Source organism: Podarcis filfolensis (genome assembly GCF_964270895.1).
Source record: "Podarcis filfolensis genome assembly, chromosome: 1".
In the NCBI taxonomy this organism is placed as follows: domain Eukaryota; kingdom Metazoa; phylum Chordata; class Lepidosauria; order Squamata; family Lacertidae; genus Podarcis; species Podarcis filfolensis.
This window is the reverse complement of record NC_139604.1, coordinates 20,791,168-20,813,199: the sequence shown is the minus strand read 5'-3', so window position 1 is coordinate 20,813,199 and position 22,032 is coordinate 20,791,168. Positions and strand designations below refer to the sequence as shown.

Genomic DNA, 22,032 nt, shown 5'->3' with positions numbered 1-22,032 from the left:
ACAGATTTCTTAATACAGATTTCAGAAAAAATAGGGGTTGTCTTACACATGGAAAAATACAGTAATCCTTGCCCAACTTGTCCCATCACTGCATCTAAGATTGTCAAATGCTCCCTTACATTAGAGATGGCTCTGTTCAGCAGCCATTGTTTGCCTCTGGCTACCCGTTGCAAGGAATCCCAAGTGTGCTGGTTGACTCTGGACCCACTGACATGTGGTTGGCCCCTGGACTTTTGTCCTAAACCAGCCTATGGAAAGCCATATCAGAGCAGAGCTTTCAGTGTGGCAGTTTCTTGTGGGGGATGGACGAAAATTCAAACATGCCGTGTGGCACAAATTCTGCCATCTTTGTCAACTGGCTGTCACCATGCCAGGAGCAACATCCAATCTGCCATTGCCCCACCATTGCCTGATACCATTTCTCTGCGTAGTTTTGGTATGTTTGACATTAAGCTAAAAAGAAAATGGTGGCCAGGAAACCTTTTTGTGGTGCTTCTGAAGCGCTTTCTGGGTCTGTGCCTTTCTTTTCACCGAACTTTGTAAGAAAGCTGGTCTAAACCTGTCCACACCGGACGAAAAGGAATGATTTCTGGTTCCATTGTTCTTATGAAGCAACTTTATGTATCAAGTCTATGGTCCACCTAGGGCAACGATGGGGAACTTGTAGGCCTCCAGATATTGACACACTAGAATCCCCATCACCCCTGGGCTGCAATGGCTGGGGCTGAAGAGAGCATGGAGGCCCAACATCTGGAAGGCTGCAGGTCCCCCATCCCTAATCTACTGCAGTGGTGTCTATGATTAGAGTCCTGGTTCTCAGGCCGCAATACCTTTTCCAGTCCTTCCCCCTGCTCTACACAATTCACTTTTAACTTGACATGCTAGGAATGAACCCAGGCAACATCTTGCATGCGGAGCACATGTTCTTCCTCATTTTATTTGCTCAGGTCATCTGGTGTCTCCGTGCTTTTTTTTCCCAGCTGTCATGCAGAGCCTCGCCCATAAAAACGAATGGCCTTTGGATAAGATGCACATAACAGTGGACGTCACCAAAAAATACAAAGAGGAGTTTACGCAGCCTGCTAGAGAAGGGGCATACATACACGGATTGTACTTGGAAGGTAAGTGACTTGCAAGGATTTGCAACTGCTTAAAAATGGCGGCATTAGAAGCTACGGGATGTTTATCTGAAAAGCTTGTTAAGGCATTATTTTTAAAAACAGAACCACCTCCCTACTGCCTTCAAGTAAGAGTTATGAGTTCTCAGTTGCTCCTTCACTCTTTCCTTTCACGGCCACATTTCTCACCTTTCATAATGCAACTTTGTGTTGAAGCACTAGCCTGTTAGCCATAGGCGAATCCTCTGCATCAAATGGTCCCCATGCAGTGCGCCCAACATCAAAACGCAGGACACAGCTTTCAGCTCCACTTCTGCCAGCAGGCTCATAAGCTTTTTTTGGTACGGTAGTAACTTGTTCCCAGGCTTTTTCAGGGTGCAATCCTATGGTCCTTGAGAGTATTCTAGGGCCACAGATTTTTGCAGATGGATCCACTCATGGAGAATTGTAGTAAAAATGTTTCGACTGAATTGTTTTATTGCGTTATTATTTTAGTAGTGTGGGTATAGTTCTTTACTTGTAAACCGCTTAGAAGCCATTTTTCACATGCAAGAGGTATGTAAATATGATGGAAACTTCTGTGGCAGCCCACAGTGGGGTGGGGAAGCTTTGGGTCCATGAAATACAAAGCTCTCCTCTTCTGGGGCCAGAGCTAGGGTCCAACAGGAAAATGAAAGGGGAGATGAAAAAACCACCCCAGCAGGGCTTTGGGTTGGTGACTCCTCCCCCTTGTGTTCTGCTTCTACAAAGGGTTTTCCAGAGCTTATTTTAGCTTTTATTCCTACACCACGGGGCTGTTTTGTTTGGTCAGCTCATAGTAGGAATTTTCCACAAGACACATTACAAGGCTGGCATTCATTCTAGGCAGGGCTCAGCAAACTTTTTCAGCAGGGGGCCAGTCCACTGTCCGTCAGACCTTGTGGGGGGGGGGGGGGCGGACTATATTTTTCTTTGGGGGGGGGGGAATGAACAAATTTCTATGTCCCACAAATAACCTAGAGATGCATTTTAAATAAAAGGACATTCTACTCATGTAAAAACACCAGGCAGGCCCCACAAATAACCCAGAGGTGCATTTTGAATGAAAGGACACAATTCTACTCAGGTAAAAACACGCTGGTTCCTGGACCGTCCACGGGCCAGACTGAGAAGACGATTGGGTTGGATCCGGCCCCCGGGCCTTAGTTTGCCTACCCATGATTCTAGGAGTGCTGGTTACCTTCCACTGCAAATGAGTCCTGTCTGAATGCATTATACAACCCTATCCGTTAACAGGTGTTGGGTGGCAAAGGGGCACACATTACTATAGATGAATGTGCTCTGAAAAGAGACCAGTAAAGGAATTAAGGGGTTTTATTTATAAAACTGCATTGTTTAGGGAAGAGAAATATTGATGGCTAAATCCCCTTTATCTCAATTTTAATTATTGACAGGTGCTTGCTGGGATGTTCAGGGGGGTCACATCGCTGAAGCTTGCCTGAAAGCACCGACAGCGGCTATGCCTGTTGTGTTTGTAAGAGCCATCCCCAACGACAGGCAAGAGACAAGGAACATTTACGAATGCCCAGTGTATAAGACAAAACTAAGGGGCTCCACTTACGTGTGCACTTTCCATTTAAAATCAAGGGAAAGGCCAGCTAAATGGATTCTTGCTGGTGTTGCTTTGCTTTTAAGTGTGTGATGTTGCTTGAGTTTAATTTCCCAAAACTCTTCGGCATTTCCGTTCCATCCCCTGCTTGCTCCCTCCCTGAAGTGACTCTGTGTGCATGCACAACAGCATGGTTTGGGGATGTATTTTTGTGTTGTCTTTTTTTAAGGCTGCGAACATTGTGTTGCTACATCTAACTGTACATTCTCAAGTACTGTTAAGAATGCGGGGCTTTCTCTTCTTGCCTGTTAAGAATCAGTTAAACACCAAAGCTGCTGCTGCTGCTATTATTATTATTATAAAATTGGTTTACCACCCTCTTCCCGTAGATCTCAGGCAGTTCACAACATAAATTACAATAGAAAAATATATATACATAATTAGTGAAAGAACAATAATCCTCCCCGCTTGCACAACACATTTAAAACAGTGTTGCCTGTGCTGTTTTTCAAACAACTGAACTGGAAGAGCCGAATAAATGCACAACTGTTCCAATTCCAACCACTGCTGTCTCCTTAACGCCTTGATTATGCAGATGTAGACAAGAGCTCCCCTATTTGCAAGGCAGAATTCTCTCTTGGGGGAGTGAGCTGTACATTCCTTTGTCGGACTTCCTGAGCTTTGGTCCACAGATGCTGCTCAACTACAACTCCCATAATCTCTTGACTCCTGGGGGGGTTATAGCCCCAAAACATCTGTGGACCTAGAATTGCTTTTGTGAACACACAGAACATTTAGTGTCTTTTGCTAAAATGAACTGAGACCTTGACACACACACACACACACACACACACACACACACACACAGAAGCACATGTGCATTAGACAATACAGAGCAATGCTAGTGACACAAATCACCATGTGCAGAAACATTTTTAAAAAAGAGAACGGTAATTATTTTGAGGCAAGGTTTTTATTATCAAAACTACACTCTGTACATAAGAGCTCTGTAGATCACAGGATCCATTTACAGTATGCATAACTAACAGTAGTCTTTTGCTATGCTTGAAGAAAGCCAGAGCAGAAATTGCATGGGGTCTAGCATATATACAACAGCATCTTTGAACTAGGTTTTTCTTGTATGATAGAGGAACTTCTACAAAAGGTTGAAAAAGCAGAATGCATGTGAGAATTTTATATTCATGTAAAAAAAAAAAGTAGATGCAAAATAGCAGATTTTTACCTTCCAAAAATGTATGATTGGATAGCAACCCTGCCCCCACATCCTATCCACACAAGGAATAAGGTTTTCAGCAACCATTTTTAGTTTACAGTGCCACACATGTAGACAACTGCGGGCAGTACAGAGTTACAAGCAACAACTAAGTGGTAAGTTGCTTTTGTCCTACCAAAATGAAACCTTTTATGTTCTCAAGCAACTTTAAGGTGTAGGAACACAATTCCCGCCTGTTGTACAAGAGGCCGTATCAGTGTGAAATTTTTAGCCATTATTAACTGTTTGAAGCTGAAGTCCTGTGGCCTATTAACTAAATGCACTTTGAAACATACAGGACTATCAGCTTCCTGGTCCCTTGAGTGGATGAGCTATATATACATACCATGAGCGTGAGAGCAAGCTGCTGGCTTATCACCCAGCCAGCATAAAGTACAATGCAAGGCTTAAGCGTATATAACTGTATCCCCTGTTCATGCAATGTGCAAGACCCCACACACAATAGGCTCGATGTTAGACATTATGCCCTATGCATGTGATGGGTTAAAAGGACTTGCTCCTGCATAAATCACCCCAGAATTTAAGACGTACATGGTTTTCCATTGCATATTTCAGATCAAGCCCGCAGCTTTAAGAACTTTTAAGACGTTATCAGCCGCTAAGTTTGTTCCTCCTTTTTTAAATCTACTATTTGGAGCACTGTATAACATTTATTAATCTATTCATACCATGCTTTATGATGGATAAAAACAACTGACTGCTTTCTTGAGCATGAAGGATAAACTGTACCTTTATAGCTCTGGATTCAAAGCGGCTCAACCCCCACCAAAACTTTCAGTTTAGGAAATGTCACCTTTGTCACTGCTATCTTCTCCTGCAACATCCGTTAAGACTAACAGTATTTCCAGTCAGATTCCCGATTTGTCTGGTTTGTTGCTAAATCTAAAAAAGGGTGATATATCAGCACGAGAAACCCCTGAAGGATGAACTGATGTTGTGATGGCAGCAGCCCCAGACTGCAAGATATAGAAACACTTAACCATGTAAATCCCTTAAGTTGTGCAGAGATTCACCCCACCTGCTGCCTGGCTTAGCAAGATTCAGGAAAATTCAACCGTAGGCATCTCTTTTTGCAAGTTTCAACCCTTGTGTGAAGCCACACTGTGGCTTAACACACGTAACAACTAATTGCATCCAGCATGAAAGGAAAACTGCTACCTAACGGAATTAGAAATTCACACCCCGTAATGTGGAACTTCAGTCAAATGCCACAAAGGGTTTTGTTCTTAAAACTTGGGGGGAAAATGAATGCTTGGTTTAAAAACAGCAACCAACACCTTCAAAACAAACAACCTTAACGTCAGTTTTGCCGATGACCATGGAACCACGTCAAATTTCATTCTTGCATTTCAAGTTCTTGTTTCAGGCTGTAAATTTGATTTAAAAAGGGCGGAATTATTATTTATAAACAAAAACAAAGGTCACCAATAATCTAAGCCAGCATTTAGTGAAAAACCCATCCTCCCAGCTCTCTGTTTTTCATAGCTCTCATTTGTAGATGGTGGGCTGCAAATCATCCACACCATTTACCAATCTGTTTGTGCCTCCAAACAGACTGCCATTTGCATAACGAAAGCAAAGGAAACCAGACTAATAGACTAAATTTTACAGCCAGCAGAACATGCACGCAGCCCTAAAGATAACCCTCCGAGGCCATTCTCTAGGTGCCCCGAGTGCAAAAGATGGTTATGAGGAAGGAGGGACCTTTTCAGTGGCGGCACAAGTAATAGAATGGCCTTTCTCAGACAGGTATGCCTGGTAAAGGTGAAAACCTTTCCCCATCTCCACCATCCTAAAAACCTTTCAAGGTATTTTGTACTGATTTTATTCTTTGCTGTGCATTTTACTCTGGGCTTTATTCTCTGGGATGCATACAGGCTCTGCTTAGAGCTCCCTTTAAAGAGCCACATGGAGCATGTTTGCGGCTCTTGGGGGCTTTTCCCCAGGAGGGAGAAGGGACTGACACACTCCACGCGGCTCTTTAAAGGGAGCGCTGAGCAGAGCCTCCCACCTGCATTCGCTCCATAAGACGCACACACATTTCCCCCTTACTTTTTGGGAGGGAAAAAGTGCGTCTTATGCAGCGAAACATACGGTACCTGTGGGTTCAACTGCTTGGTCGTAAATTGCTCAGAGAACCTTTTGTTAGTAGATAAATAAATAAATGAAAACTCCTACAAAAGACAGGATAATTGGGTGGAAAGGAGAGAAGCCCAAAGTTACCTTTTCAAGTAAGCATGGACGTTGTCATAGCCATGGTACTTGGCCAGGTAAACAAGCACACCTGTAGCACATCGTCCTTCCCGCTGCCTGCAGAAGCTACAGTTGCAGATGCCACGGCAAGGTGGGCAATGCCAGTCCTAAAAGAGGGAGAAAGAAGAGAGGGGAAGGAATGTGTTTATAGTAATTCTGGAACGACTCGCTGCTTTGGATTGTAACGTTAAAGCACCCATCTATTAAACAAAACAGGGGAGCACGAATGATCTCTTTGTGAACCCTACCCTGTCAAGCGAGCCCAAGGTCATTCACCGGCGGGAACAGGAGGCACGGAATGCCATTTTTATTAATGGAAAATAACATCACAGTAGAGTCCGCTGGCTCGTCTTAATCCAACTTGAGACGTTGCTGAAACTGGCCATGTGTCCTTCTCTAGCTTCTCACTCTGGATCCCTCCCCCAAGTGGAAGAAGGCTGCGTCAAGCAGGTGGGCTCCTCCTGTATACCTGTCTGGCCTGTTGCTCGATCCGGGTGTCAGCAGGACTGGGAGGGTCTTGCTGCTGGATAGCAAAGGCAACCTCTGCCTCCTCTCTGTCTGAGTCTGTCCTCACACTGTGACTCTCAGCCTCTAAGCCTAACCTAGAAGGGCCTCCTTTTCCTGGCTGCCCACCCTTGCTTCTAGCACCTCCCAGCTCATCTCTTCCCAAGACTGCTCCTCAAGTGTCCCACCACCAGGATCTGGGGTCTAAGACGTCATCTGTATCCTCCATGAGGTGGGTTCTTGGGTGGGCAGCTCCCATCACTCTTCCTCATTCAGCCAGTCCCTGACACTGCCACACCGTCAAAACGAGTATAAAAAGTACCATATTTTTTGCTCCATAAGACACACCTAGTTTTTAGAGGAGGAAAGCCCTGTTTTGGTGGGGGATCAGCTCACAGTTGTGCAGCTTCTTTTGCAAATGGGAAAAGCCCCTTTTTTGAGGATCTGCTCAAAGTTGTTGAGCTTACTTTGCAAAGGGAAAAAATCCCGTTTTTATGGGGTTCAACTCACAGTTCTGCAGCTTCTTTAGGAAAAGAAAGGGAGCAGTTTCTACAGTTTCCAGACAGATAATCTAATCAGACAATCACATGTCGCTGGGGAAACAAACAGCCTCTGCCTGCAGAACATTCAACAATGGAGGCCTGGGCAAGGGGGCGGAGCCGGAAAGGGAGCCAGTGATCGACCACACATTCGCTCCATAAGACGCAGATAATTCCCCTTACTTTTTAGGAGGAAAAAAGTGGGTCTTATGGAGCGAAAAATACTCTAAGTTTTATCTTACCGGATCCAGCAAAGCAGTCCTGACTTCTTCTCCATAGCGGTTGCGTAGGCAAGGCCCACAGAACTGTCCGCGCACTCCCAAACATTCTGGATTGCGACAGTTTGTCTTGGTGTCTATAGTCTTCTGCCGACACTGATGGCAAGTGGAACCCTGCGAAAAGAACGGCGAGGGCAAATGAAACTGGACTCTTCCTTCTTCTTCTTCCCCATTTCCCTACCTCACTGTCTGACTCAGTAGCAAATCACAGGTTACATACAGTTCAGCCACTAAAATGGAAATTCAGTTGGGAACTGAAGAGTGCAGAAGAACAGGGATGATTCATAATTCATAGTGTTTCCAAAACATGGTATGGCATTATATGTGAACGTGTTCTATTCATTAGGAACACTACTAGCCTCAAATCCAGAGGTGCTACATATTCACAGATCCTCTTAGGTCAACTATCCAACGTCAGGTAATGGATACTTCTCAAAGTGGGGTGCAGCCCAAATGCAGTACAACAGTGTTGTGGGTGGTTACAGGGACTAATGATGGGCAATGCCTGAAAAAACCCTTTTTGGCCAAACCTGTACAGTGGTACCTCGGGTTACAAACGCTTCGGGTTACAGACGCCGCTAACCTGGAAGTAGTACCTCGGGTTAAGAAATTTACCTCAGGATGAGAACAGAAATCGCACAGCGGCGGCAGTGGGAGGCCCCATTAGCTAAAGTGGTACCTCAGGTTAATAACAGTTTCAGGTTAAGAACGGACCTCAGAAACGAATTTAAGTTCTTAACCAGAGGTACCACTGTACTGCCCCCCCATGTAATATCATCAGGTGTAGAGCAGGGGGTGTGGCTTGGCAGGCCAAACCTGGCCCCTGGGTGGGCCAGACATTCCCCACCTTTGTCCAACATAAAGCAAAGAAAGCAGAGCTATATGCCTCCTTCTCCCCTTCCTACAGCTCCAAGTTGCCCCGTTAATCTTACTGATCATCTGCAAAGGATCGGTGACTCTCCCATAAGACAGGTGGGAAACCTGTGGCCCACTGGACACTGTTGGGCCTCAACTCCCATCAGTCCAGACTGCTGCTCACTGTAGCTGAAGCTGATGGTTTGGAGCCTAGCAGCAAGTTCCACAGTCCTGCCAGAAAGAGCTTCTCAGTTTTGGAATAAGGAGCAGGGAAACGTCTAAGTGTAAGGGGCTATTGCCTACTCACACCGAACATTTAAACTTCATTTTATCTGGGCAGAGCAAATGAATATGCTGGCACAACACTGGCGTTCTTACCGTCACACGATTATACACTTTATCTCTTGCACTCTCACAGATACCATTCAACTCTTCCTCACTGATTTCTTCCACTGGGCGGATAACATGGGGGAGAGTCATAGAACTTTTTCTTCTGGGACTGTCCGATTCATCCTGTAGAAAAGCCCAAACACATCAAATTAAATATTTCTCAAGTTAAGCCACACACACACAAAAACCCTCGCCAGCAACACATATGCAGTTGTTTCAATGAGTTTCCGATACATCCATCCTTCAACTTGCTCTTGTCTGCATGGAGAAGTAGCAGAGGAACTTGCACTAACACACCCTCTCCGCATAAGTTGAGCGCCCACATTAATGACAGCAGGATGACACAACGGAATCATTTCTATGCGCTTCCTCCAAGGACTTTTGTTTTGCCGGAAATGTTGTCAACAGTGCTATGTACGAGAACCAACCCAATCACGTCCAACTGGGCATGTATGCCCCTCTCAACATCTCTTGTCTCATTCGTTAGGCTCATTGTGGTCTTCATTGCTTAATTAGTCATGTATTCTTCAATGCTTATACAGTGGTACCTTGGTTCTCGAACGTAATCCATTCCGTAAGTCCATTTGACTTCCGAAACGTTCAAAAACCAAGGTGTGGCTTCCGATTGGTGCGGGCGCCCCGGAAACAATAGACGACAGCAGCATCGGACATTCGGCTTACGAAAAACGTTCGAAAACCGGAACACACACTTCTGGGTTTTCAGCATTTGGGAGCCGAAATGTTTGAGTACCAAGGCATTCGAGAACAAAGGTTCCACCGTAATTAAAACTGAACTTTAATTTGCGTTTGAACCACCCAGGTGAAGTTTATATTTTAGAGGTTTCTACCACTTCATGCGCTCTAAATTAGAATAAAATCAACAACTCAGACCTCAGAGTATTCATCAGACATTTTCCTTCTCACTAAGTAGTATGGATCCTCCTCCTCATCCTCCTTCTCCAAAACAGGGCTTGGAGGACCTTCGATCAGGGACCTGGATCTTGTGTGAGGCCTGGCATTTCTTTCTGGATTCCTCCTTAAAGAACGCCTGGGAAATGATTTCCTTGGAGATCGCTGCGGTTTCTGTAATAAAGGACCAAAAAATCATCAATGCACACCACAGATATAAAATTTTCATTGTTTTTCCATCTCTTAGTTACAGCTCTAACTAACTGTGCATTTCTAGGCACAATTTTAATGCACCATGTTCAATGAAGTTTACTCCCAGGTAAGTGTGCACAACGTCGGGACGCGGGTGGCGCTGTGGGTAAAACCTCAGTGCCTAGGACTTGCCGACTGCATGGTTGGCGGTTCGAATCCCCGTGGCGGGGTGAGCTCCCGTCTTCCGGTCCCAGCTCCTGCCCACCTAGCAGTTCGAAAGCACCCCTAAGTGCAAGTAGATAAACAGGTACCGCTTTATAGCGGGAAGGTAAACGGCGTTTCCGTGTGCTGCACTGGTGCTGGCTCGCCAGAGCAGCTTCGTCACGCTGGCCACGTGACCCAGAAGTGTCTCCGGACAGCGCTGGCCCCCGGCCTCTTAAGTGAGATGGGCGCACAACCCTAAAGTCGGACAAGACTGGCCCGTATGGGCAGGGGTACCTTTACCTTTACCTGTAAATGTGCACAACACTGCAGCCTAAACCTCAATTCAGGTATCATTTACTTAAATATCTAAAAAATGCATGTTTGGAATAAAAACATAAGAAAAGGGGTAAGAAAAAAAATACATTACAAGGCAGTTAGCATAAAAACATACTAGTACAGTAAAATAGATAATAATAATGACTTGTTGGTGGGGGGGAAACACATTTTGAAGGCCTGTCTAAATGGGACTGGTTTTAAAAGACATCTAAAACAATTGGTCGAACACATGGCCCTCAGTGCCTTTTTTGGCGGCCCTCAGCAACATTTGAAACCCCCCCCCCAAGTCTTCGTGCTGCCTTCCCAAAGCCTTAAGTGAGGCACTGGGCTTTAGGAATGAGGTGTGAGAGCTCTGACAGGGTCCTAGAGTCCTCCCTCTACCTTCCCAAAGGAGAGTTAGCACTTTCCCAACTTTAGAAGGGAGCTAGGAGGGCTCTAGGACCCTGCCAGAGCCCTGTGCCCCCTTCTCAAAGGCCAAGGCCTCACTTGGCCGGCTTTGGGAAGGCAGCACAAGGGCTTGGTGGGGGTGTCAAATTTTGGCCCTGCTCCTTCCACCCCTGGGCAACAAGCCCGTGTGCAGCCCGCGGCTTCCATGCTGAAGTACTCTTGCAGCCAAGTTGGTATGAAAAGTTGGGCCACCCCCATCTAAAAGAAACAAGGGATGATTCCTTCCCAACTCCTACTGGCAGGGCATTCCACACTAAGGGCTGGCTCCTTGGAAAGGCTGACCAAACCTTAGGAGCATGGGTGAAGTGCCCTCATTGGAAGATCTCAGTGATCAAGTTAAAAGTGTAAGGAACCAGACACTATGGTTTGTGCTGGCTGTTACTTCAGAACCCAAACCATGGACTGGCTTCCAGATAAAAATACTGGCAACCATGGTTTGGCGTGCTTTATCCACTTCCACTTTCCAGCCACTCAGCATTCCTGCTTCTCTGATGCAGCTTCCCCTCTGGAGCAGGGCAACCTCTGAAGACATTAACTAGATACCACACTGAACCATGGTTAGGCTTCTTTAACCATGGTTTACCATGCTGTACTAAAAGGTAAAGGGACCCCTGACCGTTAGGTCCAGTCATGGACGACTCTGGGGTTGCGGCGCTCATCTCGCTTTACTGGCCGAGGGAGCTGGTGTACAGCTTCTGGGTCATGTGGCCAGCATGACTAAGCCGCTTCTGGCGAACCAGAGCAGCGCAGGGAAACGCCGTTTACCTTCCCGCCAGAGTGGTACCTATTTATCTACTTGCACTTTGACGTGCTTTTGAACTGCTAGGTTGGCAGGAGCAGGGGCCGAGCAATGGGAGCTCACCCCGTCACGGGGATTCAAACCGTTGACCTTCCGATCGGCAAGCCCAAGGCTCAGTGGTTTAGACCACAGCACCACCTGCATCCCATGCTGTACTAAATGGGCTCAATTCACGGTCAGCGGAATATGAGACAAACTAAGCTGGAGGAAGCAAGGGGCAAACCAAGAAACAATGGCATACAGTTGAGTATTGGCAGAAGTGAGAAAACCACATCGGTCTTACAGTTTCAATGTATTTCCTTCTCTGCGTCACAACCTCATGCACAGAAGAGAAGTCCCTCCACTACAGGTATGCACATGAGGCCTCAGAATGGAATAGACTTCCAGCTTCCCAGTGGCTTTCTCAGTGGGGCAGAGCAAAGGCAATAGTCTCCCAACAGCAGCATCGCTGCCACTTACCAGAACAGTGAGGGGAAAGGCAAGGTCAGGGCAGTGGCATAGGGAGTAACACTGCATTGGCTTTACTGGTGTACAGTGGTACCTCGGGTTACATACGCTTCAGGTTACACACTCTGCTAACCCAGAAATAGTGCTTCAGGTTAAGAACTTTGCTTCAGGTTAAGAATAGCAATCGGGCTCTGGTGGTGCAGCAGAAGAGCAGGAGGCCCCATTAGCTAAAGTGGTGCTTCAGGTTAAGAACAGTTTCAGGTTAAGAACGGACCTCCGGAACAAATTAAGTTTGTAATCAGAGGTACCACTGTACTGCACAACCCCAACCTCCACACCATCAAAATCAATGGGCTTAAGCATACAAAGCAGACCTCAGTGACCGCTGACTATCATCCAAATACTGTTTGCACGCAGGGAAAGTCAGGAGATCAATTATTTGAACTTTAGACTCATTTTTATTGGGGGTGTGCTCACGCAAGCGCGTAGGTAAAATATGCAACTGAACAGGACTTTGCTTTGTTTGTTTTAGATATAAAGACTTGCAGGTGCTTTTAACTGAACTGAAGTATTAGGGAGTGACCAATTAAAAAAACAACAACTAGTAATAGCAGGTGGCGGCATGTTTTATCACACCGTGAAGTTCTAAGGAACTGGAATTCGCTGCGTTTGGCTTATCAAGTTACAGTGGTACCTCAGGTTACAAACACTTTGGGTTACAGACTCCGCTAACCTGGAATCAGTACCTCGGGTTAAGAACTTTACCTCAGGATGAGAACAGAAATTGTGCGCCGGCAGTGTGAGTCCCCATTAGCTAAAGTGGTCCCTCAGATTAAGAACAGTTTCAGGTTAAGAACGGACCTCCAGAACAAATTAAGTTTGTAACCAGAGGTACCACTGTAATCTGTAAATGACTTTTTAAAAACAAGTAAATGATTGCGACTTACCAAGGTTGGAGTTGCCAGGGGGCCTTTCCTTGTAAAAATTCCAGGCACGTTTTTTAATTCAGCCATTAGTTTTGCAAGCTGTAAAAGGGAACATAGAATGTAAGTGGTTTCGTGTCAGGAAGTTTATGCTACTATGGGATTTTGACGGGACGTTATTTCAGAAACATCTCACCAAGGATGGCCAAGCCAGTGCTAGCAGGCACCAGGTTGGTGGCCCTCCTGTATCTACAGTGGTACCTCGGGTTACAGACACTTCAGGTTACAGATTCTGTTAACCCAGAAATGGTACCTCGGATTAAGAACTTTACCTCAGGATGAGAAGAGAAATCGCATGTGGCGGCAGCGGGAGGCCCCATTAGCTAAAGTGGTACCTCAGGTTAAGAACAGTTTCAGGTTAAGAACGGACCTCCAGAACAAATTAAGTTCTTAATCCGAGGTACCACTGTATTTACAAGTGGCAGACTCTGAGTTCACCAGTGGAAGGGTTTTTCTGAATAGGGTGGGGAGTGAGAGGTGTTCAATTATGTTGTGTGTGTGTGACTCAGAGATATATTTGAGCAGAGCCAGCCCTTCTTCACTGAAGCCTTTTGGAACTGGTTCCTGATGGGAGTCCAGCCTGAGACTAATCATTCAGAAAGTGTACAAGGGCTATTTAAGAAGTTCTTTCAACCAGGAAGATGGACAGCACTAGGTATGTGGTTGGGTAAATCCTATTTCAAATCAAGTCACTTGATTGCAATTTCAGAACTTTTCTAAAAATAGTAACAAATAAAACCGGATAAAAATATTTTGAACGGAGTGGCATGTAGAATACCATGTGCAAATGGAGTATTAGGAAGTGTCACATGTTTTTATTAATGCAATGGAACTCTAGCTCATTATGTTACAACTTGGTCAAGAAAAACAGCAACAATTCAACATGCATGAGAACATTTCTTTGCACCTACCATGGCCTTATTCTCCTTTATATTTAAAGCCCTTTTCTCTAAGAATTTTGGGCCTCTTTCTTCATCGGAATCAGAGTCCAATTCCAGTTCGGAGGCAGGTTCTGGGGCTAAAATTATTTCGCTCTTCCCCCTCTTAGATCTTCGAAGTGGAAACTTCATAGCGACTTTAAGAGGAACAGAGCACTTCCGTGGCCTCTTACATGAAAATTTATCTCCGTCGCTCATATTTTCCTCCGAGTCTGTATCCAGTTTCTATTCAGGGTTTTTAAAAAAAATGGGAGTTGTGAAATCAAGAGTTAGTTATGGTTGCAACAGGATCCACCATCTCAATTATGGCTTCTCAGAACCATTCCAAATTTAAGTGCATTTACATCAACAACCAAGGTTAGCTGGCAGAAAGCACAAGTTGTCTCACTGCACATAAACCTGGTTTTGAGGAAGCCGCCTCATTCTCCCTTTAGAGTGACTTTGGTATTTTTTTAAAAAGGTCCGAAGCCAAAACTTCTATTTTGGAAGACCCAAAAGAGAAAAACAGGGGAACTGCAATGCAGCATATAACCACAACAGAGCAATCAAATCACATTATTATCATTATTATTATTATTATTATTAGTAGTAGTAGTAGTAGTAGTAGTAGTAGTAGTATACCACCCTAGGCTCGCAGGTCTCCACAAGAACACCTACCAGCCCTCATGGGACATCATTATTTCTAAAACCTTTTTTCTTTAGCAAGGAGCAGCCTCATGTCCAACACAGGGCTGCATATGGCAGAGAAATGCTTCTTTCTACCAGTCAGCAAGCCTCACGCTCACCCTGAAGCCCTTCTTTGTGTACCACCTCCATGAGAAGCCTGGAGGGTGGGGCAACACGAGAACAGGCCTGTTCTGCGGTGGCTTAATTTCTGGAACGCTCTCCCCAGTGAGGCTCTCCTGATGCCATCATTATATATACTTAAGCGCCAGGCAAAATCTTTCCTCTATAACCAAGCCTGTGGCCTTTGAAAAGTGGTTGGGGGTGTTCTAATGTATTTCTTTTCCTCTAGGTTTTAATTTATCTATGTGGGTTGTCTGTCTGTCTGTTTCGTCGTAAACTGTTTTAGGTTGCCCTGGGCAAAATAAAGCGACTGACAAATTCAATAAACGATAATTAAATGTGAAGTCAGGTGTGGGCCGGAAAAGAGATGGCTGCAAAAGGACAACTGAGAGCCATAAAGAGCACACCTGATTACTTCTTGGCCAAGTGAGGCTTTCTGTGAGCACCAATCAGCTGTTCAGCGCAGGACAGCTAGTCTCACTGGGATTGGCTGCCCAAAGCACAGTTTGCTACAAATGCCAATATTATTTGATTTAAGCTGAACAAGGGAGCAGACTGCTACCGTGTGCAATCAATTGCTGGCTCTCGATTCCCAGACTTACAGCACAGTCCTAAGCATGTCTACTCAGAACTAAGTCCTACTGAATTCAATGGCGTTTGTTCCCAGGTAAGTGAGATCAGGATTGTAGCTTTAGTCAATCATCATGCATTAGCTTGCAGAGTATTATTTTGGTGTCAGCATGCACATGCAGTGTGAATGCAATTAGCAAGTTAAACTGTACAACTCACCAGCACATCCTGAATCTCACTTTCTGAAAAACCACAGAATGATTCATCATCCGAATCCTCATAAAATATTTTTGCTATCTCCTCTGCAACTTCTGGCTTGAAGCTCCGTTTCTTTAAAAAAGAATAAAGTACACTAGGTGTTTCTCTTTTTTCTTTCTTGCTCTCTCTCTCTTTTTTTCAAGAGAACCTATTTTCCATAAACTGTTCAGAGAGCAAATCACATTTTACAAGTGCACTACAAGAGAATAGCTTTTGTAACAAAGAAAAATGTTTCAGGGGGTTTACAAATGGTTTCAGAGCTGTTACAGCAAATCATCAGGCATGTTAGGTTAGGCGACATTTCAAAAGGATAGAATAAGTGGCTAATCTACCTCCAACAATTACTACCTAGAAGCACAAGGGGGAAAGCGAAATGAAATTACAGTACATACTGTATATTCATAACTGCTGTATAGAAATGTAAGCAAAGCATTTTAATCACGGATGGGGCATTTTTCAGCATCACGCATTCAATTCTGTTTATTCTCGCACTTTTTACTTACCGTGTTTGCAAAATTATCAGAGCCAAAACTGTCACAACTGTCATCAGAGGATGAAGAGGTTTCCATGGGGATCAGTTTTGTACTGCGGAATGCTGTGGGCTTCTCCCTTCCCTACAAAATGAAGATGGTAGTTCAATTAGGTTTCTATAATAAGATTAGTTCTCTACAGCAATCTCACAATGCTTAAACTTGATCACACTAGATAGCAAAGAGCTGTTACATATTAGACTGCATCACAACGCTAACGTTTTCACCATATTTTGCACTACATCCAGGAGTAAAAATTAGGCATTTTATTTATTAGGCGGCGGCATTTTCACCATATATATTTTGGGCAGAATTCAAGTCCTGCTATCAGAAGCCTAGCATATCAGGACTTCCCCTCCCCTTCCCCCTGTGCATACCCTAAAAGGGAGGTCAGGAGAACCCCAAAAACAAGTGCATCAGAAGAGGGGGGATTGCTTAGTCTGGCGAGATGAAAAACTAGCGTAGGCTGAATGATTGCCATAGTGCTAAATTGAATTCCTCCCATAATCTTCAAGTGTCTTGTCAACAGGTATTGTAAGGTGTGTGTGTGTTTTTTTTGGGGGGGGGGGTTAATTCAATCATCCAGTCCAAAACAAAGATATCAGCTGTGTCTTACATTTCTAAAATGTAAAACGTATCTATCAGTTCCAGTTATTGAAGCAATGGCATGACAAAAAACAGGAAATGTGCCTTATTCTTGTTAAGTTTGCCAACCTTATTCATTTGACTGTTTCAGCCAATGGCAGCTGTGCTTTCTCATCCAACCTACTCTTTAACACTCCCAACCACTTCAGCTTATGGTCCGCCACTCATGTGAGTGCACTGCCACAAATTTTAATTAACCCAGATTTGGCAGTAGCGTGGTAAATTCAGTCTGTGGCTGCGCAGCTGAAGAGTTAATATGTGAAGCGGCTCTTATTGCAGGTTACAAGTTCTGTCCACCAGGTAAATGAGCCATTAGGTGAGTTACTAATCCAACTCTGGAGTTCAGAGGTGTGTTCCACACATAATGCCTAGACATGCAAACTTCAAAAATATCGACATTTTCCTAAAGACATGAACGTTTTTGGAAACGAAGACAAACTATTATATAAAACCCTTTTTTGCCCATTTAGTTTACCTCTGTACATTATCACTTATGCACTGAAGCCTTTCAAGATTTCCTCAAATATTACTCCATCCTTATCAGACTGTCTTTACAATTACTTAACTATTTTATGTAGCCATACATGATAACACTCTGCAGTCTAACTGAAGAAAGGGTTTGGGCTACAGTCCTATACACACTTGGCTAACACCGTAAGTCCCTGGAAATTCAGTGCATCTTACTCCTACATAAATGTGGTTGTTCACAATAATTGCATTTTTTTTTAATGAAAGAAATTAAGACAAACACCATCAGATATTTTGTATTCAAAGTGCATGGAGCCAAAGCACTTTTTGCAAAGTTCCTGCAAATGATCCAGGATGTTAAACATCAACTATGTCAGAAAAGTGTCCAAACCAAGCACACCAGCACAAAACAAAACCAGATAGATAAGTGACAATAAAATTAATTGTAAATATGAAGCACAGGATCCTTATATAGTCTACCAGATGAACTCAATGAAGCTTATTTCTGAGTGGACAACAGTTGCGGGCAAAAGATAGCAGCCCTAGTAATAGTTTTCTCACATCCCTACTATTATCATATAGTTTGGAAAGTGCAAAAGTAATTCCCACTTCATGCAGACCTTTTAAAAAAATGTATAGGAATTCTAAAACTTGAGAGGAACACATCCAAAGCATAGACTTTAGTATAATGTTTATCACTCTAAAGACTCTTCCTCAGATGTGTTCCCCATTCAATTCAATGGAGCTTAACTGTGAGCAGCTGAGTTTAAAATTAGGAGGAAGGCTAAGGTGGCAAATAAAGAAAACAGCTGGTGTGGTACAGGATGAAGGTGTCAACTTTTAGGATAACTGGACTATTAGAAAGCAAGTGTGGTATAGTGGTTAGAGTACAGGACTAGGACTTGGGAGACCAGCTATGAAACTCACAAGTGAACTTTTCATATAAGTGACTCACATATCTCAGTCCAACCTACCTCCCAGGATCAATGTGAGGCTAAACATGTGGAAGTGAAACACCATATATAGGGTCCTGAGGTCCTTGGAGATAGGGCAGTTTTAAAAAAAAACCCCAAGTGGTCAGCATAAGTGAACCACTCAGTAATTAAGAAGTTAATTCTAGTATCTGCACTGTATTAGGTGCTCTGAGAAACATGCAAGTAACACTGTCAGGCCTTGAAGGAATTCCAAGCTAGACCCATGTTTCCCAAAACTTGGCTTTCCAGCTGTTTTTGGACTACAATTCCCATCATCCCTGACCACTAGTCCTGCTATCTAGGGATGATGGGAATTGTAGTTCAAAAAAAAAAAATCTGGAGACCCAAGTTTGGGGAACAAGGCATGTTCTGAACCACGTATTTCCTTTGAAATCTGTTCTTCCAATTCCTGAGCTCCATCATGAAGCACAAAGAACCAATAAATTAGCAAAACCTTGCCTGGGACGACTAGTGACTTTCCAATGAGTTACTGTAACCATAATTACACATGCAAGAGTCATAAATCTGGGATTAAGATATTTAGGGGGGGGAGCCGCTTTTAGGCCTGAAAACAAGCCCCCCAGGCAGGCCAGAGCCTGTTCATGAGTTAAATGCTGCAAGAAGGCAAAGATTATTTACAAGTTGAGTAAGTACAAATGAGGACTCAATGAATCTCTCCCCGACTCTCCATTTGCTCCAACGGGCGTTTCAGCTGCTTGCGCTGCGGGTTCTACCTCAAAGCAGCTACTTAGCCCCACACACTTTTGCGGAAAGCTTGAACTTTACAAAATTGTATCCACCTTCGCCAGCCCCATAGCTGCCTCCTGGGCCCCCACAGCCCGGGCAGGCAGCGACCACGCGGGCGAAGCCTAACTCCGAATCCATAAAGGGGTGAATCCGAAAGTCCCAGGCGGCTCACGTGGCTGGTGGGCGGGCGGAGAGAAGATAAAAGCGCTATGGGGGAGCGCGCTGAAGAGCGGGAAAAGAGGGGCTCGCCCCCCTCCGCTGCCTTGCGGGGAAGGGAGGGATAAGAGACCCTCCTCCATCTTTTGCAAGAGAGGAACGGAGCATACGCACGAGATTGCCCCCTGAATTGGCAGTGGTTTTCCCGGTCCCATTTTTCTCCCCAAGAAAGCTTGCAGTTGGAAAAATATCCCGGAACAAGAGGGGAAGACGTTTTGCTATGGGAAAGCGTTTGGTCAGGCTGGCGGAAGCACGGCCACCTATTTAAAAAGCGCAGCGTTACTTTTGGCTTACTCTAAAGTAAGCCCCAATGAGTTCCACGGGGCCGCCTTCCGAGTCAGCGCGTGCAGTTTTTGCAGGATTTCGGGGCTGCGCGCGCTCTCCCCCCATTCAAAACTGCAGGGGATTCCGGGGGATGCGATGCTTAAAAACATTATGGACGCGCTCGCTTCTCCTTGGTAGGAGAACAAGACGCCGGAGCTAAACCGAAAGGAGTCGCAGCTTGCCTTAAAAGCCAGCCGCCTTTCTCCACCTATTTCGACAGATTCAGAAATCTCAGGATTGCTCCACAAACTTGTTAGCTGCTAGAACCAAAATAGACTCTCCCTGGGTATATTTCTAGCGCACATTTATTTTTTACTTATTATCCGCTCTTCAGTTCCCACTAAACGTACGCAGGATTGCAGTGTGAAAGGCGCGATCCTGATGCATGCGAGCCCTTGGAAAAAGGAGCGGCTGGCGCGCAGCTTGCAGAGGAACGCGCGCAGCTGACATGGCCGCGATCCAAAAGCACACTTTCGTGCGATTAAAAAATAAGAGCAAATAAACAACAAAACGAACAACCCCGGCTATGTCTGCATTTTTAAAAAATCCAGAACGCCCCACGTTTCATAGTTCATTCCCCCTTTTAAAGCAGCTTGTGGGACCTTTTCCAACTTAGGGATTTAAAATGCCCGGTGAAGAGCAAGCTATATAAAAAATTTAATTAAAAATTGCTGTGGCTGAAAAGGGTCCCGGGAAGCTGCGCCTGTTCTCTTCATCCGCGCAGCCCCCCATCCTATGCATTTTTACTCGCAAGCCAATTCCAGGGATTCCAGCGGAACTTCGTGGCCCCCAAGTCTTAATTCTCACCCCGACGCCCCTACCTGCAGGCCGAAGGGGTCCATGCTGCCGACGGCGGAATTGCCACTCGAAAGGCGCCGCGCGGCCTCTTTCCGCGGGACGCAGGAGCAAAGACCAAACGCTCTGCCGACTCGCGCCAAAGCTGCTCGAGGGCGGGGATTACGCGCAGTTTTCCCCGCCAACTGCTGGAGTCCTGGAAGGTCCAGAAAGAGGTCTTGCCGCATCCTGCTCTTTGCCACGGAGCTCAGGCGCCAGCAATGTCTTCACTCTCCTTGCAAAGCCCGGAGCCCAAACGCGGATAAATTGCGCGTGACTGCAGAAACTACCTTTCCCCGCTTTAATTTTTTTTCCCGCGGGAGTTTTTGTGGTGCTGCAAGGACCTAGCTCAGTGGCGCGAAATAAGCCATGAAGTATTTGCATAGAAGGAACGGGGGGGGGAGGGGGAGGCCGAGCCGCATGCTCGCCCCGGGAGGAAATTGCTCTCTGCAAGTTTAGAGGAGGTTCTGTTGGCAAGCGGAAACCAAGAGTTAGAACTTGAGGTGTGCTTGCTGTAGTGACTGGTGCTGCAGCTATTCTGGCGTATAAAAGTTGTTTGCACCGTCGCAGGATTGCGGGCAATCCCTCAAAACTATGGGGGGTCTCTACCTTAATTCGCCATGCTGTATTTAATTGGTTCCAGGAAAAGCTGATTGCTGCACCGTCGCTAGTTCATTTTTTAGTGATGCAGTCTAAAACAATCTAGCTAAAATGGAGTCCCACTTTAAAAAACAAGAAAAAACAGCCGCGCAAAAACATAACGAAAGTAGGGCTAAAATGCGGTTTCCTAGGCATACACAATATGCGTTCTTTCAGACTTACCTTTTGCACATAATGTTATACAAACATAAAATCAGACTCCAGCGGTGGTGGTGTGACTTGCTCTACCTAGGTGATTTTTTTTTAAAGGCATGCAATTAACATTTGAATACCTTTAGGCTGCAATTCTGAGGCCTATTAAGTCCTGTTGACTTAAGTGAGGCTTTCTTCTGACTAGATGTGCAAAGAAATACGCTGGTTGACCCAGCCTACAGCAAAAAGCAATGCATTTCATTTGCAATGGTAAAAGTGTAATGCTGAAAGTCTGCACACTTCAGAAATGTAGCTAATAGTTCATTATACTGTAAGTGGCTTCAGGGACGACTGCAGAAAGGTACACTTTTCTGTCTTTCATTTTCACCCTTGCTTTTCTAGAACATGGTCTTAAGGGCACACACTGATTTGGAGTTGAGCAAACTCAGGCCTCGCTGCACGCGTGTGGCGATGTGTGTGGCACGCACACAAGCCACATAATCTGTAACACGAACCAGGCGTGATCCAGAAAACAGAAATCTTACACAGCCTAAATCACAATAGAAAACCAGGAGTATGTAAACTCTCTGTGGGTTATTATTCCTTGTGGGCATGCTGCAGCAAGCTGACATGTAAAAGAATCAACATTTTAAATAAGCCCTTAATTACATACTTACCTGCACCATTGGCTTCTTAAAGTGCAGGCAAAAGCAAATGAACTGAAAAGAGATCTCTAGAGACTAGGCCACACTTCATTCTTCCAAATCCACTTTAGCTCACAAATGCTTTTCAGATACTGAAGAAAAGTGATTGT

The 22,032-nt window shown here is 44.9% G+C and overlaps 2 protein-coding genes across 5 annotated transcripts in view; one reads left to right on the top strand and one right to left on the bottom strand.

The window, feature by feature from the left end:
- The window catches only part of LOC310743372 (dynein axonemal heavy chain 11-like), a 219,287-nt gene extending 216,050 nt beyond the window's left edge, over positions 1-3,237 (top strand). Inside the window, exons 72-73 of the mRNA XM_083573553.1 lie at positions 981-1,121; positions 2,552-3,237. Of these exons, the coding sequence (XP_083429679.1) occupies positions 981-1,121; positions 2,552-2,799 (389 nt within the window). The 3' untranslated portion in view covers positions 2,800-3,237. The remainder of the gene's footprint in view (positions 1-980; positions 1,122-2,551) is intronic.
- A 423-nt stretch (positions 3,238-3,660) lies between these two features.
- CDCA7 (cell division cycle associated 7) lies at positions 3,661-20,793 on the bottom strand. 4 transcript variants are annotated; one of them, XM_083631218.1, is made up of 10 exons: positions 20,414-20,788; positions 16,192-16,302; positions 15,650-15,760; positions 14,048-14,299; positions 13,101-13,178; positions 9,711-9,902; positions 8,808-8,942; positions 7,539-7,688; positions 6,224-6,360; positions 3,661-5,367 (listed from the first exon to the last, which is right to left on the bottom strand). In XM_083631218.1, exons 1-10 carry the CDS (start codon positions 20,612-20,614, stop codon positions 5,337-5,339), a joined length of 1,398 nt encoding a protein of 465 aa, XP_083487344.1. In that variant the 5' UTR covers positions 20,615-20,788; the 3' UTR covers positions 3,661-5,336. The 4 variants fall into 4 exon arrangements, with proteins under 4 accessions (XP_083487344.1, XP_083487346.1, XP_083487345.1 ...); XM_083631220.1 differs by lacking the exon at positions 20,414-20,788 and adding an exon at positions 19,106-19,225; XM_083631219.1 differs by lacking the exon at positions 15,650-15,760 and having other exon boundaries at positions 20,414-20,793.
- Positions 20,794-22,032: the final 1,239 nt, after the last annotated feature.